General features: G+C 35.8%; 2 protein-coding genes across 8 annotated transcripts; one reads left to right on the top strand and one right to left on the bottom strand.

Moving 5' to 3' along the window:
• Positions 1-859: 859 nt before the first annotated feature.
• On the top strand, positions 860-7,234 carry LOC117233705 (elongation of very long chain fatty acids protein 6-like). Of its 2 annotated transcripts, none has more exons than XM_033494254.1 (3): positions 860-1,337; positions 5,485-5,868; positions 6,610-7,234. In XM_033494254.1, the coding sequence occupies exons 2-3, from the start codon at positions 5,546-5,548 to the stop codon at positions 7,127-7,129; spliced, it is 843 nt and encodes a 280-aa protein (XP_033350145.1). In that variant the 5' UTR covers positions 860-1,337; positions 5,485-5,545; the 3' UTR covers positions 7,130-7,234. The 2 variants fall into 2 exon arrangements, with proteins under 2 accessions (XP_033350145.1, XP_033350144.1); XM_033494253.1 differs by having other exon boundaries at positions 5,482-5,868.
• A 143-nt stretch (positions 7,235-7,377) lies between these two features.
• Positions 7,378-19,248, bottom strand: LOC117233714. 6 transcript variants are annotated; one of them, XR_004493372.1, is made up of 5 exons: positions 19,157-19,241; positions 18,907-18,967; positions 18,471-18,542; positions 18,111-18,229; positions 7,385-8,490 (listed from the first exon to the last, which is right to left on the bottom strand). XR_004493372.1 is itself a non-coding variant. In XM_033494268.1 (3 exons), the coding sequence occupies exons 1-3, from the start codon at positions 10,557-10,559 to the stop codon at positions 7,792-7,794; spliced, it is 237 nt and encodes a 78-aa protein (XP_033350159.1). In that variant the 5' UTR covers positions 10,560-10,610; the 3' UTR covers positions 7,378-7,791. The 6 variants fall into 6 exon arrangements, 3 of the variants coding, with proteins under 3 accessions (XP_033350159.1, XP_033350160.1, XP_033350158.1); XR_004493373.1 differs by lacking the exon at positions 7,385-8,490 and adding an exon at positions 8,849-10,355 and having other exon boundaries at positions 18,055-18,229; positions 19,157-19,248; XR_004493374.1 differs by lacking the exon at positions 7,385-8,490 and adding an exon at positions 11,693-11,897 and having other exon boundaries at positions 19,157-19,247.
• Positions 19,249-19,393: the final 145 nt, after the last annotated feature.

Raw genomic sequence — 19,393 nt, 5'->3', positions numbered from 1 at the left:
TTTCCGCAGCACGTTTCTGAGAAACATTAGCTTCTCTTGGTCATCGACCGTCAACATTAGTAATCTTTCGTTGATTATGTAGCATCCAACGGTAAAAATCCTCGTCGAAAAGGAACGAAGAAGTCATTTGAAATGCTCGAACGTGGCGAATTTGTTACGAAATGCTTTCTGAACGTAGGGTCTCCTATTAGTCCTGTATTTCGATACATTTCACGAGCCAATTTCCTGCTGTTTTATAAATATCACGCTACTTTCTCATTAAATATAAGTATAGATGTAAACACATGGCAAGTAAATACAATTTAAGAGTAATTAGAATTTTAACATCACTTAAAAAAAAAAAAGAAGTGACAGTTGGGTTACGACCCATGACTCCTTTGAGACCTTTTGAAAAAAAAATACGTTCGAAAGGATCTAAAGGATTTAAAGATCTTTAAAGATCACGATCAACATCTATTTTGCATAAATTTTATTTGAGACATGGTCTCAGTGGAATTTGAATCCAAAAAGTATCTGTGCAATACATTAAACATTAGACACCTGAACAAAACAAAACTATAAAACACATATTTTACTGATTATAGTAATATTACTCAGCTTCTCGTTAAATTACTTTTTATTATCACATAGACCCAATGACGTCAAGATCGATTTCGGTTTCGTTAGAATTTATAATCTAGGATTAATATTCATGTTTATATTAATATTATCGGCCACCGATCACTGAAAGTGTGGCACTATGACAACTATTTGCATATCCCATCGAAAATCGTAAACAAACTTATTAGATAGTGTGATTGAGAGATTTATGTTTTAAATATCTGTTGCGTATTTGCGTTTTAATTTTAAGTTACGTTAATAATTTTATCGCCGAATGTAGTTGTATGAATGTGTTGAATGTACGAGGACGAAATTGCGTAGAAAAGCCAAATAACCAATGTCATGTTTTGTCTATTCCTTTGTTTCTTCTTTTTTGTTTATAGATAAAGGACATATTTCTTCTTCTCGTATCGTATCATATATACATCATATACTATGAGTGTAACGAGGATATGTAATCATATTTGAATATCATGTTTGCATAAATATATGCTATGATAAAAAAATATATTTTTCTCGTGTTTATCTACCCGTGTTATACATATTCATATATTATCAAGAGTGGGATAATTACAGAAATAGATAGGTAGATCCTGAATTGTTTATTGTCACCTACCACTTGTCACTGTGGAGTGAAACGTTCGCGAAGAGAAAGCTCCGCGAAACTTGGATCTGGGAAACGCTTGCTTAGGAACTGAACACCAAAGTGGATTATTATATCGAAGGAATATTGAATTGTAAGCAACAACATTCAAGTACCTACTCTACTTTTCGACAAGCAAATTAACGATCGTGTTTCGGAAGTGCAATATAATAATATAAATATACGAGTAATAAGCACGGGCATTGAGATTCTGAATTTTCTGTGTAGCGAAGTAAATACGAGGCGAACAATTTTCGCTAACATTCTCTCGGAACGTTAATAGGTTTATTAAAAAATTTATTCGGTGTGAACCTTTCGTGTCTAGAAAAATTTATAATTGAACTAGTGTTACGGTAGTAACTTTATCTTTATTGTAAACTTTATCTTTATTGAAATCTCGTGTCCTGAAATTTTAGACGTTTCTATATTTTATAAGTTTTAATATTTTACAAAATTTTAGAAATTTACAAGTATATTATACGTCGATTAACTGGCGTCGAGTAGTGAATAAATGAAGTAATATTAGGCGGCGCAAAGATTACTTTAATAATTTAAAAGCGGACGGTTTAAATTCGTCGATTGGCTTATATGCGTTATATAAAATTGGTAAAATTTTAAATTCGATATTATTTGTTATATCGATTTCCGAAAGAAAGGAAGATATCTATGTTCGATTGTGTATATTTTTTTCTTGTAACTTTCTATATCGGATACAAAACACTCGAGAAATCAAATTTCAAACGCGTGTTCTGACCCATCGCCTGTTTATTGGCATTTCATAGCACGAGAATCGTTGATACATTGCTACAAGACGGTGGAGCAATCCTATTTTTGAAAACTTCAAATCCTGAAGTTGATCTTTCATTTTCGAAATGTAGGCGCGTGTTGACATTTCATTTCAAAATAATTCGGATTATAACGGTAAGCAACCACTTTCTTCGGTGATTTATCTTCAAATTTTTAGAAGTTCTCCTGGCAGCTTTCCGGGCTACTTCTACGTCGATTAATTGCCGCATTCGATAGGGGTAATGATACGAGAGTCATGATTATTCTCCCAGAAGGAAGCAGCTTTCAGTTTATCCTGATACTTTGCTATCGTTTTATCATGGACTCAAGGTACTAAGCACATTTTCGCATTTCGCATTTCACCCACGAGCTACGTTGGTAGGAGGCTTCCTCCTCATCTCTTCATTCATTAACGTGGGTCATAACCAATTGGCATCGCGATCGTTACCCCCACTTTCTTGACAGAAAATGTAAACTTCGTTCGTTCTTCGTTCAAAGGGTACACTCGTACCGAGCTTTTCTCCGTAATAACATAAGAGCGAACAGTAAGTTAACAACAACTCGAGTTAAAACATAGGTCGAGGAACAGCAGGAGCCAGAAGTCAAGTCATCAGAATCTCCAAGTCGAAGACAGTCAATCGACAGAAGATACATCATCGCAATCGCCAAAACGAAGCGAGTCTCAGGTCGTACTCATCCGTAGTTTGTCATTCCATATACGTAACCTTGTATCACATTGAAGTTGTTGGATCTTTGGGAGTATATATTAACCTGTTAATATCAGCGTTATATTCACTCGACCACCCTTATTATTCCAAAAAAAAAAAAGAAAAAAAAGAAAATAAGGGGTCGATTATTCAAATCGTAACGGGAATTTACGACTCCCGTTGGCGCGTTTCTTCGAAATCGCGTCTACCTGCGAACGGTCGAAACAGTATAAGTACAGATACAGTGTATGCCGATTCTGATCCTCATGTTATCTATAGCAGTTATATATAGTTAACAGTGTTATCTATAGCAAAAGCAACCTCGGTGTGTAGCTCTAGCTGTAAGCTACAAGAAACAGCAATAGAAATCTATTTATAGCTCTTTTGTTTCTAGACCTTGTAATCCAAAACAAAATTCGCATTCAAGGGCACAATAATATGGACTTGTCATTATTTTGAACTTTTTTTTCCACTAAGTTCTATTCTCTTCGTAACGGCGGTTTCCAGGTCACGGATATACAAAAGGAAAGGTGTGGAATCTTCTTGAAGTAATTACTTCAACATTCTGTATGATCCGGTATAATGTGAATTCAACTTATTGGTGCTAAGCCCGTGCTGTGCACTCCTGGAAAAAATTATTAACCTGATAAGAGGTCAGGGATAAAAGATGTAACACTTCTGGCAAATACACATGCTTATCTTTATGATTGCGTTATGTTCACACGAAACAGCTAATCAGATTTGCGTATATGACGTTAGTCATTTTTACAGGAATGAACAGTACAGTTGAATAGTCTCGGTTTCCGCTTAATCTGTCGTTAGATTTCCAATGAAACTGGCGTTTTAATTTGTTAATATCGGTAATGCTGTTAAGGGGGTATTCTGGTCTAGAAATTTGAAAACATCGAAATTTTTTTTTTCATATTTCCAAAGTTTAGACATTCAAGAATATACCCTTAAAAGGATTTTTCAAAATTTCAATTATTTTATGTGTTACAGCCATTTTTGTGACGCGGCATCTGCTCTGGTCTGACCGGAACAAATGAATAGTAGACGGTAGACGTTGTCCGAGTAAACTTGTCTCAACTTTAAACGCGTTTTTCTCGAAACTACTTTTCTCGAGTTGGCGTGCACGATATCTCAAGTTCTAACGAACCGATTTCTTTTAAATTTGGTCTGAATAGTCCTTATATACTCCTCTATCGTTCGGATCACGCTCAGCTCAAAATCTTTGATATTACTATTTTTTAAACGTTCGGAATTGTCAAAAAAAAAACGTGCGAAATAAGAAATATGTTTTTTCAAACGGCCGTCATTTTGTGAAAAAATGTTGTATTGACTTTTCCAAGGTTCAGACGATAGCGGCATCCATACTAATTAAGAATCCGTTCGCATTTTTTGTCTCAGATGACCAGAAGGGTTGATATCATGCACGCCACGACAGCCCATTTTTTTGGCAGCACCCACTTTGCCGGCTCATAACTTTTTAAATATCGAGTTCTTTTTTTCAGTGAATTTTTTACGCAATCTCGAAATATCAATAAACAAATGCTAAAAAGAAGGATAGCAAAAATATTTTTTGTTTCGCTTGTACAGAGCTTCAAAAATCGCCCGAAACTCATGCCTCTAGACCAGAATACCCCCTTAAAGTACTAACTCAATAATGGAACAGTGCTAAATTGCATTACAGAAGAAGTGCATTACAGAAGAGCCAAAAAGCAAGTTCGTGATTTTGATGCGAATGATATTTATAGCACTTCTTTTTCGAAACTTAAAAATCTGTTCTATTGATAATCCTTCGGAAAAAACAATGATTTAAAGCACTGCATAAAACGGTTATGTAAACCAATTGCGCAAGTGTGTGACGTGGATATTAAAAAACTCATAGATTGTTGCGATAAGCGCTTAACTAAAATGACTTAGCATATGTATCGAAGTTATAAATCAATAAATCTTTTTAAAAAGTATTTTTACTATTGTTATCTGAAAACGGGTATTACTTTCTGGACGACCCTTAAATTCGCAGCACCGTTTTGGCACCACTCGATCGTTAGGCATGTGATAAGATTTAAAAAGGAGATAGCACAATGAAAGTCAACTACCGGCACCGGAGATATTGTTAGAAGCTACAATTCTACATCTATCTGACTTCTCAGGTGTTGCAGGCGACCAAGAGTTAGTATGTGTCGACGCAGGGTTACTTTTCGAGTATTCGAGTGTTGCTACGTCAAGTTACATTGTCCTCATCTGTGAGTTTAGGTGCCGCAATTTCCGGCAAAAGCCGGCAGCGTCTTTGCGTATCACACCGATATAAGGCGTAAAAATCGTTCGAAGATCGAGCGTGCGAGAATTAACGAGTAATGAATCCCCCTTTGCGAGAATCCCCGTAAATCCGCTTGTGTTACGTCTCTAATAACTTTTTACCTGAATTGATTTTCATTTACCAACAATTTACTCAGTACTCAATTTACAGCTACCTAGTGCTTGAAGCCATGAATTTACACAATCAGTTCTCCGTTCGTTATAAAACTGTTACATCGGTTGGTACCTGGTCTGTGAGTTGTTGGAAGGTGGATGGTTAAATTTTTTTGAACCAAAGGGTATTCGAAAAAATTCGTAGCGCGCACGCGGACTGGTAAAAGCTGTATTGGATTTTTCTTCTGCATCTGCTTCAATTTGATGGAAACCATTAACGAAATCAAACATGGGAAAGTATTTCAATAATTGCCTTTCCTCTCCTTTCAGCAGATTGGTGACATAGGCAAAGGCTGTGACTTTTTAAAAATTTTTGACGACCAGCGGAAAAAAGATGGATAAATTGGATTATATGTCGATCACCATACCTAATTATCCATACACCTTTAACTTCGAAAATAGCCTTGCTTATTCGGATACTGTTATACGGATTACGAACCACTATCCGTATTGTTTCTGCTACTGTTTCTTTTACGTTGTCCTAACTTTTGCCGGGAAATATTTCATGTCCAGTAGACCAAAGTTCGAGCTGAGAGGAATGCTCGTTTTGTGGAATGCCTTGCTCGCAATGTTTTCCATTTTTGGATTCCTCCGGATGGGATCAGAATTATATCACGTATTAAGTCATTATGGATTTCAACATAGTATCTGTATCAGGTAGGAAATAGCACATTTATATTCTATTTTAGCTGTTAAAATAGTTTCAATAGAATAGTAAGTTCAGAACTAATTGCTACTTAAACATCGTCTATAAAATAGTTTTTATGTTAAAATTTACAAGATATTAAAACAGATATAAGTATTTTAATATCTTTATGCAGAATACGAGTAAACAAAACATTGGTCTATTGTACAAAAAAGCTTAGCTTCGTTAAAAAGTGCCATTCACCTTGAAATGACCTTACACAGCGATTTTCAACCTTTATACTACTACGTCTCCCCGAAAAAAAAATGTTTTCGCGCCCCTCTGCCTTTAAGTTTTTTAATAAATATAATAATATGTTTTAAATAATAAAAACTTTATTACAATAGAAAGCTACAATTAACAGAATAATAACAAGGTTTTGTTGTAACATATACGTGCGTTACGATATGAAGTTTTATTTATTTATAGATATTATGGTATGAAAATTAATATTTTATTAAAAAAATTTTGGTGCCTCCCCTGGAAATGTTCTCCCAGGGGACAGCTGATCTTACAAATTCTTTCTATCATTACACGTTTCGTTTAAAACAGATAAAGTAGAGATTTGGGAGAATAGCTTGGAATTTGATTCTATTTAGCTAATTTATATTTTAATGCTAGAATTTTAATGAAATATTGATATTAATTAAAACAATATTGCGATATTTCCAAAATATTAATTAGTAATAAGAACGTAATTATGTTCTTTTCAGTTATATAACATATGATCCCGTGATGGCTTTTTGGTCCTTATTGTTCATTCTATCAAAGATCGTAGAGTTTGGTGACACAGCCTTCATTGTGCTACGGAAACAGCCATTGCAATTTTTACATTGGTACCATCATATAACAGTTCTTCTTTATGCGTGGTTGTGTTTTATAGAGGATGCACCACACTCCAGATGGCATTGCGTAATAAATTACTTTGTTCATTCCTGGATGTATTCCTATTATGCTCTGAAAGCAATGCGATTCAGTCTACCAAGATGGTTTGCCATGTCGATCACTATGCTACAGACACTACAGATGGTGTGGGGTTGTTTTACAGCTATTATGGCTTACAACTATATAACAAACAATCAAATTGACTGTCACGTTAAATCCCACAACGCCAAAATTTGTCTGCTGTTATACTTCAGCTATTTCGTTCTCTTTAGCAGATTCTTCAAACAGGCTTATCTATCCAATAATTGCAGAAAGATAAAAGAAAGCTCAAAGCATGCTCAAGACTAATTAAAGACACATTTTGGAAGACTTTTTCTAAGAATGCCTTCCAGTGGCGTTCCTTGAAAGCATGTTGTTGGAATCTGCTAAAACTTTTTATGCAATTCATGAAACTGGGCATGTAGAAAATAAATAAAACTTATTTATTAACTGTAAACATTTTAATAAAGATTTGCGGTTTTATTTATTATCTTTAAATTCTTTTTACATCCTTTAAAATAGAATAACTTTTTAACAATAGGACCAGATTTTAATTTTTTCTTTTCTTTTTTTTTTTTTTAAAGGATCAGTCTACTAAATGAAGCGTACAAAAATTTTTGAAAAAAATAATGCGATTAAAAAAGATAAAGGTCACTTTTTAAGTTTCTTATCTGAGCTTGTATATATGTGTATGTATATATGTGTTACGTGATTTGTCCGAAGGAAATTCCGCTTTTAGAAGAAGGTAATAGGGATACGAAAGACTTAACAAGATTCCATAAAGTTCTTAGATACAAGGTATTCGTGATTCTACTATACGGAATTCCCCCTGGACAATGCTAGATCATTGATGATCACGTATTCGCAAGAAAGATATGAAAACACATGTACACGCTCTTGATTCTGATTGATCTACACCTTGATCCAGTGAAGGTAAATTTTCAGACTAGTGCACAGGTCCCCATAAGGTACTAGATATCTTGAGAAATAACAATGTTAAAATTAATGTAAAGGGAACCACATTATAAAATACACATAAACAAACAAACTAGTTCATGTTCGCAACGACCAACCGAGGAACATACGAATTAAGATCATCGGCTATAGAAACACGCGAACGATCTAAATCTTTTATACGTATTGCATGTGAGTTACTTATCGTAAACAAGCAGAGGAAAAGAAATTTTATGGTCCATTGGACGGAGTGCTTCCATCCTACCACTCAGAGTCGTACAGAGCTTCTAAGCTACTTCTGCGTTAGGCCATTTCGACCGTCATATTCTTTTAATGGACTATAGCGCGAGAAGCGACAAAATTTTGGAATGAATTTATGGAATTTTGGAACGGTTACTGCAACCATAATTGACATTCTATTTACATTGAAATTAATCAAAACGGCGGTAGACATAGTTATACACGGATACCAAGTACATGGAACATGTGCATATGGAGTCACAACAATAGAAAGCTGTCGGTACGTTGGTTCAGAAAACTCCTCTTAGCCGAAATAAAGAAAGGGGGCGAGCGGATCCGAAAGGAACGAGAGACGATACAAGACAAAAAGAATATAACAGAAATAAATTTCTCACCTTCCAACTCACCTATTCGCGAACGCGTGGGTTCTCCTCGTCCTGAGGAACTCCATCCGCTGTCGTCAAGAGCAGCTTCCTCTTTAAATTATAACAATTACATTTCCTCTTTAAATTATGACAATTACATTTCAGAGTTGGTTGTGGAGGAATTTGAATTAAATCAAACTAAGTAATATGTATAATAAATTTATTAGGATTAAACAAATAGAATAAATTTGTTGGATTAAATAAAACTGAAGAATAAATACAATAAGCTAGTGAAATATCAGAATCGTTTATCCCTTTTAAGAAAACTTTTAAGTAAGCCGAAAATGGGAATATCTGCCAGTAGCATTATCAAGCTTGTCGGCACTACTCATCCGTACATTCTAAAGATATATATTATAACAAGATGTTTAAGATGTTATGCATTCAATTAAAAAAATAAAAAAAAATGCAAAAAGAAATTTTTAAACCTTATCCCCCCCCTTAAGCAATCAAACCACGGTAGCGTCGCTATTTAGTGTTACCAAAGGAGAGATCCGTGAGTATATAAACGCGCTTATCGCCTTACGATCTGCCTTCTTCTGCGTCGTTCACCGTCTTCGCGCAAGTAACACCTGACTCGGTTATTATAACTCACGTGCGTATCGTGGCGGTCATGGGATACAGGGTGTTCATAGCGATAATAAATTGTTAATAAACAGTATTTCCTCGAAGCAATGAGTACATCACGACCTCTAAGTCAATTTGTCATACTGAAATTTATCGAAACGTATGCTTTGAAGGGAAGAACCATAACAACGGACAACATTTAACAAGCTTACCGCTGGTATTTAAATTACTATAAAAAGAATCACACTGATTGGCGCTTTACGCGGGAACAAAAGGGAACTAGAAAAAATTTGTGAAACAAAGAAGAATGCTATGGCTAGTTGTTCATCATTACTTTATAGATCAAATGGGATTAGTCTATTTTAATCCATCTATTTATCTTTTTAAAAAACAAATTCTTAAACTACAATCAGTCCAAGACAATCGAAAAGTGACTTCCTCAATGCGTTAAATCATTCGTCACCAGAAAGGCAAGAAAAAATATTTCACCGTTTACGATTTTTAATATTGGCATGGTATTCTGCAATATAATTCTATGAAGGCGGATTATGATCGATTCTTGGAAGATTTCTTCTATTATTTAGCAGTTATATATTATTACATCGTAATGTACTTTGATGTCAACGTCAACACCATTCGTCGTAATCAGCTCTCTTTTATCTTTATTGAAGTCACCAATTCTGCTGGCACGCAATTAGAACGCAGACGTTCAAAATACACAGTGTTCAAAGTTACCTCTCTTTCTTCAATGCTCGTTGGCTGCATGTACAACAAGTTCAGTGCAAGATGGTTCACATCCAAGAAGCATCAGACTACAAAGCATGACATTCGCCAAAGCTACGAGTAGTGACCGGAAGGGTTTGAGAATAACCATCCAGTTAACAATAAACAAAAGTACAATTGCGGTGGTTCCATCTGCTGCATCCTTAGTTATCAAGGCTCTGAAGGAGCCACCTAGGGACTGAAGAAGACAGAACAATATAAAACACATTGGAGATTTATCATTTGATGATATTGTTTCCACTGCTCGGTCAATGAGACCGAGGTCCTATGGCAAAGTACTCTAGTGGTACTGTGAAAGAGATTTTAGGTACCTGTCGATCTATTGGATGTACCGTTGAAAGTAGACCACCATGAGATCTTATCGAAGGGTTTGAAAATAACCATCCAGTTAACAATAAAGAACAGACAAGCTACAATTACGGTGGTTCCAACTGCTGCATCCTTAATTATAATGGCTTTGCTTTAATTCGGTGCTGCTACTCACGAGTAAAATATATATTCTCTATTCATTATGCTCGTCAAAAGTTCAATATAATACAACCAGTAAATTCCGTGTAGATTTGGACCTTCCATCCTACGACACCATTGAATGACCAAAGGAACAAAAATGCATACGACTTACGATTAGATGTGACGAACGTTGTCACTAACACTGCTGAAGTCCAAGACATGTCATCGTAAGACATGTCAGTGTAAGATGGTTCACTTGCAAGAAGCAGCAGACTACAAAGCATGGCATTCACCGCGGAAACATTTATTACATTTAACATTTACATTATTTTTTCAATGGAGATTCATAACTATTATTTTTTCATTCTTTCTGTTTACATAAATTGAATCGATTTTTGTACAAAAAAATATTGAGATAAATATGTAGCTAAGAAAGAAACAGAATATCAGGAGATATTTTAAATAAATTGATTTGCGCTATCGCAAACATCGATATCGAGTTTTCTCAACATTAGACTCGATACAACTGATGTTTTTTATAAATTTAACTAAATGTCCAAATAAGCCAAGGGTCCAGTTCAACAACAAAAATTTTGATCGGATTGATAACAAAAATAAAAGAAAGCAAAAGTCAGTAGTATTATGATTAGTATTTAAAGCGCTAGTTGCATCCTGTGGATTATCAGTCTGGTAGTAATGACATGATTCCATGACCATTCTCAATTTCGTAGCCAAATGAATTTCGTTTTTCTAGATCCCACGATCTCACTGAGCTTCGTAACATTGTCGCCCCTGGCGCGTGTGAACTTACTCTGTCAAATGTTATGGTCATAGTGCTAATGATCTTCCGAGATTGAGGTACTCATATCATCATTGTCACTGTTCCTGTCATCACTACAGACATCCAATTCAGCAGGAATACAACTATCTGGCATTTTTCTCAAATGTCCGTTGGCTCTACTCGCATCGGTTGAGATTAAGTAGAGTTTAGTGTTTACCTTGACAGAAATCTCTATCCGTAAAACATTTCTCTTGATCCGCTATTACTCGGCGAGGACTGCCGAATAGAAATATAACAGACTGAAGTGCTTTAACGGTACTAAAGGGAATCTATTTTAGGAGTATGATGAGTATACAAATTTAATAAAAGCAATACAATAACATATTCTTCTTTCAAATCGCTTTTGCCGCTTAACTTGCCCGTTATGTTTGTACGAGGTGTTATAGTTGCTGCCAGGTGAAAAGGGAATTCGCGTTTCGTCCTGGGACTACCGGTGGACTCGTCAGTAAGGCTATGCCCAGTAGTCCCTGTCTTAGACGTAGAGGGAGTCTCGCTAGGTGCGGTATTTGTATCGTGCGCCCGTATATTCGACCGCTAGCGAGACAGACAGACTCGTCGTCGTAGTAGCCCTCTGGTGTTGGCGGTTGGTACCTGCGGATCGCCCGGGAGGTGTTACGACCGCGTTGATGCCTCGACCTGTCGGCGTCCTGTTGGTACCGATCCGTCATAGGGCAAGTAGAGGGCTTTGCCTTTTCATTGTATTTTATGATAAATATTCGCCATATCTTCTAAACCTGATCATTTTGCAATTTATTGGCGATTTTCGAAATTTGGAAATCGTCACATTCTTCTGCTAATAACCAATCTTCTGAAATTTCTGAAATTTGTTAATTACACTACGGTTAATGTCTGTGCAACGTAATGTCTGTATGTGTCTAAGAATCACGTTATTGTGATACATACAAAGAAATTAAATGATTCTTCTATAATAAGGCAGATCAAAATTTTTTATTTTGTTCTGCCTTATGATATAAAATTCGTTTAGCTTGATAACACTGGATTTTAGGAACAATTTCATTAAAGTGTGATCAATCACGAATTACGTTTGAAAATGGCAATCTGTCGTCTGATTTACGCACAGCTTTCCTGAACTTTGGCCACATATATATATATTTATATGATGACATATATAATATATATTTGTTAATTTATATGTTTATAATATATAAATATATTTTGTTAATTTTATTCTTATTTCGAAATTAATATTATAAACATCAACAGTGTCCTTATTTTCGATCAAATTTTTTATCAAACAGCTTTTTAATTTTTCTTTTCTTACTGCTATGACTTCTGTAGGATACACAATGATTCCAAATTTTTGACAATACTATATTTCGAGTGTATGTGTTATGAGAATTCCCTATCGTGTGTTTAATGTGTCCAATGAATCATAGAACGTACTGCTCCTACTTGAAAAAATTTGGAAGCTTTGCTGTTGTTTACGCATGTCTCCGCTATGATTTTTAAATCTCTAATCTTGGCCCTATTACTATTACTATTCTTGCATTTTTCAGAGTAAATTGTGTTTCTCTGTGCCCTGCAGGATTTTTATCAATTTATTTATTAATCCTTTTCTCTGCAAATATTCATATAGTACATGTATATGTAATAAATTGTATATCATCACAGGTCGAGTGACCAGAGGTGACAATCAACTGTGTCAGGTATTGTAGTAAGTATTGTATTATTTTGAGAGTCAATATCATGTCTCGAATCCGATGATGGTTTCGAAGAACGAAAAAAAAGTATTCCAGCCGATAACAATATTATTTGTCTCGTCATTCTTTTCTTCGTTGTAGTGGATAACAATATTCTTAATTAATAATCACAATTTTCTGTGAAGTAGAATTTTACTTGTATACTCATCTTCGATCTTCTCCTTTGACTCTTCAAAGAAAAGCCGAATTTGTGGCATCTTCAAGTTGCTTCCTCTTGCTTCTTTGGGAAACTAAACAGCCATTCCAATCGATAGAAGCTTCAAGTATTCTTACGCAACATATGATAATTTCATTATCACGCGATTGATTGTAATTAATCAACCATGACGCCACAATAGTTTGGTTAAAATTATTTGATCTGTCTAATGCAGGAAAATTCTGCATTTGATCTCTCCTAAGATTGTTTAATAACGTTGATCGTGGCAAAGATATTTTAAGTTATTTGTTATATATGATTGTAAGAAACATATCCGTTGTGTTATTTGTGTGTTTGTTAGTCATTTATACAGAATAAAAAAACTAAGAATTCTTAAATCATAGCTCCAATGAATTGCTTCAATGCCAAGTTGTTGTATTATATTATTCTATCTTGGAATTGCCGAAAGTTATTTCCTTACTGATTAATAATCATCAGTAATATCAACAGTGACAGTAAATCTCATAAGTGCAAACATTGAGCTACGAAAAGTATCCCATAAACAAACAGGATTTCATCGTAGTAGTAATATTTCAGTCATAATTTTCTTGCGAACGATAGACTCACTTGAAACTATAATACATATAGTTATTACTACTCGACGCATCAGGGTGTTAGCCATGTCCAACAGGAATATCATCCCGATTCGAGGCTTCAATCAAAAGATTGAAGTCATCTTGAATCGACTGCTGCTTGACTCTTCATTGTTGAATCCTGACTCTTCATTCTTGAGCCTCGACTCTTCATTCTTGAGGCTTGACTCTTCATTCTTGAGCCTTGACTCTTAATCCTTGAGCCTTGACTCTTCACCCTTGACTCTTCATTCTTGAGGCTTGACTCTTCATTCTTGAGCCTTGACTCTTAATCCTTGAGCCTTGACTCTTCACCCTTGAGTCTTGACTCTTCATTCTTGAGCCTTGACTCTTCATTCTTGAAGCTTGACTCTTCATTCTTGAGCCTTGACTCTTCATTCTTGAGCCTTGACTCTCGATAGGAAAGATTCAAGAACAAAATTCTTTGCGTCCGAAGTAATTAATATTTTTGTATCTTAATCGGGTGAACTAGTTAAAAGACGATTCATCTTGGTCATCTTGCAAGCCGGAGGCAGAACTTGTATGAGACAGAGAAGTATCATAGGAGTTACATGTATTTATATTTTTGAAAATCTTGACTTGAACGCAGCAAATACGATTTTTTCAATGATTCATTTGATGTATTTGATTGAGTTTGTAAAATGTAAAAAACACTTAAATACTGCATCGCTTATCGTTGACTGTATCGTAAAATGTACGGTTATTTATTTAAAACATCTCCTGAACTGGTAATTTTCGACCAGTTTATCCCAATGTTTCTTCAGGATGACGCAGGTGCTCACCGGCCACGGAGTGTTCGGTGAGTACCTGCTAAGGATTCGGCGAGAGACGACGTCCGTCTGCCACCACTGCAAGGAAGAGGAGGACACGGCGCAACACACGCTGGAGTTCTGTCCGGCGTGGGCGGAACCACGACGCGTCCTACGGCTCGAAATCGGCGAGAGCTTAGCCCCCGAAGCGGTCGTCGCGGCCATGCTCAGAGGGCGCCAGGAGTTCGCCGCCATCCGCACCTACTGCGAGCAGGTCATGCTGGCGAAGGAGCGGGCGGAAAGAAACCGGGAGCGAGCTCGCGATCCGTCCAGGACATCGCAGCGCCCGAGGAACACAACGCGCCGCAGGGGCGCGACGCCGCCACCGGCGCCGCCGCGGCCACCGTAGGAGCGCGAAGAACCAGGAAGAGGCGTCAGGGGACGGGGTCCCCAGGATGACGCAGCAGGAGCGAGGCGCTAGGGGGCGTGCCCCCCCCCCAGCGGTCCAAGAAGAGCAGGACGCCTCCCTTCGACAAAAAAGGAGAGATAGACGCCCGGGGGTAACCGGTAGTAATTCGGGAGAGATCCCGGGTGCATCTCGACTCAGGCGTCAGGACAGGCCATCGTGGAGGTTTTAGCCGGTACGAATCCGGCACTACCCAGCGCCCTCTCCCCGGAGGGCGCGGGGCGCCTATGAAGGTTTCCTCCACGAAAAAAAAAAAAAAGTTTATCCCAATGTTTATAAGAAATTCACAAGCTCTTCAACATTCTACAAAATCTACATTTCCATCAAAGCAAAAGAATGTAACATTGTTAAATGCATGTTTGTATAAATAAGTACTTGAATAGAATCATTAATTTAGAAAACATGGTGACGAATGTGGCCGAACCGCAAGGGAAGTGCAATGTTATTCTATTGAAACGAATTATAATCGACAACTCTAAACCAAATCTTAGTCAATGAGGAAGTCAGGTAATAAAGTGGAAGACTTAACCGGTAGAATCGATAATAATGATAATTGCTATATTTTATTGTAAATTTTTGTACAATAACAATACCGTGTAGATGATTCTTGGAGTATTATTTAATTGTACATAAACATAATTGAAGACAATTGTTAATGAGAAAATCAGTTAACTGACTAGAGCAAAATTTTACTGAGTAACTTAGTTTACTGATACAATCTTCCGTGGAAGTAAATTTTTTTTTAACGAGGGGGAATATCAACGATGAAACCAAGTGACAAAGGAAAGAAGACTTTAAGCAGCAGAAAAGGAAAATATTCGAAACATACTTTGTGCTATTGACAAAGCAGCTACAGCCGGCAAAGAACCTACAAGATCACAGGCTCCCTCAAACGTTGAACAACCATTGGACCTTTTTAAAGATACTTTTTAGCGACGAGCTAATAAATCAAATAATTACTTACACAGACAATTATGCAAAGTTGGACGAGAGGACGTTGTCATCACATTCATTTAGTGAACGCGGGATAATACTCCCACGTGTAAATAGATTATATAGAGGTGATACAATCATTGGTGCTTTTAATTTACCTTCATTAAATGGGAAAGAAGCAATGCAGCATACATGGAGGCCGCGCACCAACACAACTTCATTATGGAAACAGGTGGACCGATCGAGAACGACTTGTACTTTAGTCTACTTCATCTATTTAATTTGTAAGAGATAATTTGCTTCTCGCTGCTCGAGCTGCCTTACTTTCTCGACACCACTCCCTGTGAGATATCAATAGTAACTTCGCTACCAGCGAATTCAATTCGATACGTGCACACTGAAATATATATATATATATATATATATATATATATATATGATATACAGATTATGCCTTACACAATGTACCGTAAGTAACGTATGAATAAAAGTGAGTTATAGAGTATATATATACACCAGAAGATGTAGTACACTACTTTTATTTACTATTCATGTAAAATATAAGAATGGTTTCACTGCTTTATTATAGATATAATTACTTAGCAATTGATACTAATTCATGTATGAAAAACGGGAAAGATGCAATGACGTTACTAATAATAAATGCTATAAAATTAGTATTACAAGAATATAAGTATATAAGTATATTATATAAGTGTAATGCAAAATAAGAGATATCTTCAAAACAAGCACAAATTAGCGTAATGGGATATTTTTATCATAATTGTAATTTTCAACCCAAAACGCCAAGACATGGCGTGTTTTACAGAAAATAGAATCTTACTAAACCAAGGGCGACTTTAACAGTACCACTAAGATACTTTGCCATAGACCTCGGTCTCATTGACCGAGCAATCACATTAATACTTGCCATATACAAACAATACACATTGCACACACTGTTGCTTCAAGATGAAACAAAGTTATATGGGGTACTGAAATAGCACCTTTTATCCCATCACCGACTCCAGATTGTCACCAAAGATTTTCTCTATTCACACGAACGTACCATACATATATATAATACATATATGTATATATATACCTATATCCTGTAACATCATTTTTCGTGTCTCTCTGTTATCCTATTCACATGTAGCTACATACATGTGGACGTTCGATGTGACACGATGATAATTTTCATTGCTTTTATCCGACTTATCGGTACCCAGCACGTCACGTTAACCGCTTTAATGGAAAGAAACGGAAACGCTCTTCGTCGAAGAAGTTCCGCGGAGGAGTCACTCCCTGGAGAACTCCTTACCGTACGTCCAAACATTTCTCCTCGATGCGTCAATATTACAGAAACTATTGATTTTCCACTATATTTAAATCACGTAAAGGACCGTTGGTCAATAACTGTAGCTACTTCTGAAAGTGTATGGTTATAGTCATCGGCAACGTTAGACATTGGGTCTTCTCACAACTCTTAGTTTCTTTGTCCATATCGAATCCTTTGCGTTTGAATAATACAATGCAATCTCCCTATTCAAAAAGTTCCTACGTACGTTGTACGTGACTGAGTAATCACACGAGTATAAGGCAAGTCTCGCGCGGAAGAAATTTATTCGAGGACGAGATGATGCGATCGTCTGTTCTATCGAAGTCGTTTATTTACGATGTAACGGTCGTGTTATGAATCGACTAAGAAATACATGATTATATGGAGATTTCATTGTATTCGGGTCTATGCAAATTTTGCAATTTTATTAGCTTCGCTGAATCGTAATTCATTTACATAGATTTGTTTAGTAACATTATTTATTTATTCGTAATATATCGATACGTATACGTAATACGTACGTTATACGTAATATATCGATATATGTAAGTAATTGTAAAATGTACTCGAGCAAATGTAATGTAAAATTTGCTTCAGTGCAAGGATATTTTGGACGATTTTCAATTGTCAATAACTAAATTGTACTCCCTTTGGTTTTTGAAGTAAAATTTAATTGAAACCCTTACGTAATGCTAAGAAGAAGGAAAACTACGAAGAGTATAAATAATTTATATGGAAACAATAATGAAGATTCTACTGATAGCAACGTGATATTCTCAAGAAGGAAGCATGTGAGACCTTCTCGCGCATCACGGTGGCTGATTTAACGATCTACACCCTGTACAGGTTGGGCCTGCATTTCGTCTAGCTAAATAGCACGGCAAGGGGTTAATTCGGTGCTGCTACTCGCGAGTAAAATATATAATTCTCTATTCGTTATGCTCGTCAAAAGTAAATTCCGTGTAGATTTGAACCTTCCATCCTACGACACGATTGAATGACCAAAGGAACAAAAATGCATACGACTTACGATTAGATGTGACGAACGTTGTCACTAACACTGCTGGAGTCCAAGACAAGTCATCGTAAAACCGCCATTAAATAGGAATCGTCGAGTTCCACAGAAGAGGTGAAGGCTGGAAGATTCTCCTATAAGAAAGCGTACAATATTATACGTAATTTATTCTTAAAGACAGTATTAATTATTTGGGAAATGTGAAATGATGCAAATTTTATCTGTATCAAACAAAATTTTAGCGATATTCAATTCAGAAAAATAAAATGTTTTAATTTGTTAAATTTTCACAAAATTCTATTTTTTAATTAATGATAATTAATGTAAAATACAAGTAATAAAATTAAATGAAGTACAAAATACAAAATTACTTACATTCTTGACTTTTGAAATACAGCTACCTTGTCCTTTCCAGGGAACAGCAAGAAGAAGAAGGAATAAGCCAACCTTTAACAAAATAGATGCAGACTATGTAAAAGAAAAGAAGAAGACTTGAGACATGTAATAGAAGAATGCGAAATAACAGAAGGACAAAAGGACATACAAAAAAACACTAAATGAGACTGGAGAAGGACTAACAGAACTAAAAGCAATAATAGAGAAGGGAAGGGCAGTACAAGATGTTGCAATAGTTTTTAGTTATTAGTTTTTAGTTTTTAGAGATAGAATAATTAAGGGAGTACAATATAATAGAGTGGATAAGAGGGGAGGTAGATATATAAGAAGCAAAATAGGTAAAAGAGATGTAAAACCAAAAGCTTGTCCAAAGCCGAAAGGCGGGGACTAAGCAATAATAAATAAATATAATTACCTCTGTAATGTGCAATACTGTTCTTCCATTTAGTCGTAATGTATTATAATAGATAGATTTCCTGAAACAAAAGCATGATTATTTCAATTTCATCTAAAAAAATACATACTTTTTTATTAATACATTTAATATATATTAAAAGTAATATAGTAAGCAATGTAATAAAAAAGTAATATATATATATTAAAACGTATAATAAACATTATTGAAAGAGAAAATTAAGTTGCTATAATATTATTTAATATTTTACCAGAATGTTATAACGAAAAATGACCAATCCTATGCGACGCAAACGCGACGAATGACGAACGAATCGACTGACTAACATTCTTAGCTCGGGGCTGCCAGTCTCCCACTCCTCATTTCAACTGCGCAGGATTATATCATGCGCAACCAATACCATGCAAGAACCAATAGCACAGCAGCTTAAGAGTAAAGAACAATTCTAAAAATCACTTTGGTTTATTTTCACTTGAATTTTTCAAGC

This window comes from Bombus vosnesenskii, unplaced genomic scaffold (assembly GCF_011952255.1).
Source record: "Bombus vosnesenskii isolate JDL3184/JDL3185 unplaced genomic scaffold, Bvos_JDL3184-5_v1.1 scf7180000013298, whole genome shotgun sequence".
Classification (NCBI taxonomy): domain Eukaryota; kingdom Metazoa; phylum Arthropoda; class Insecta; order Hymenoptera; family Apidae; genus Bombus; species Bombus vosnesenskii.
This window is presented reverse-complemented; position numbering and strand designations above follow the sequence as displayed.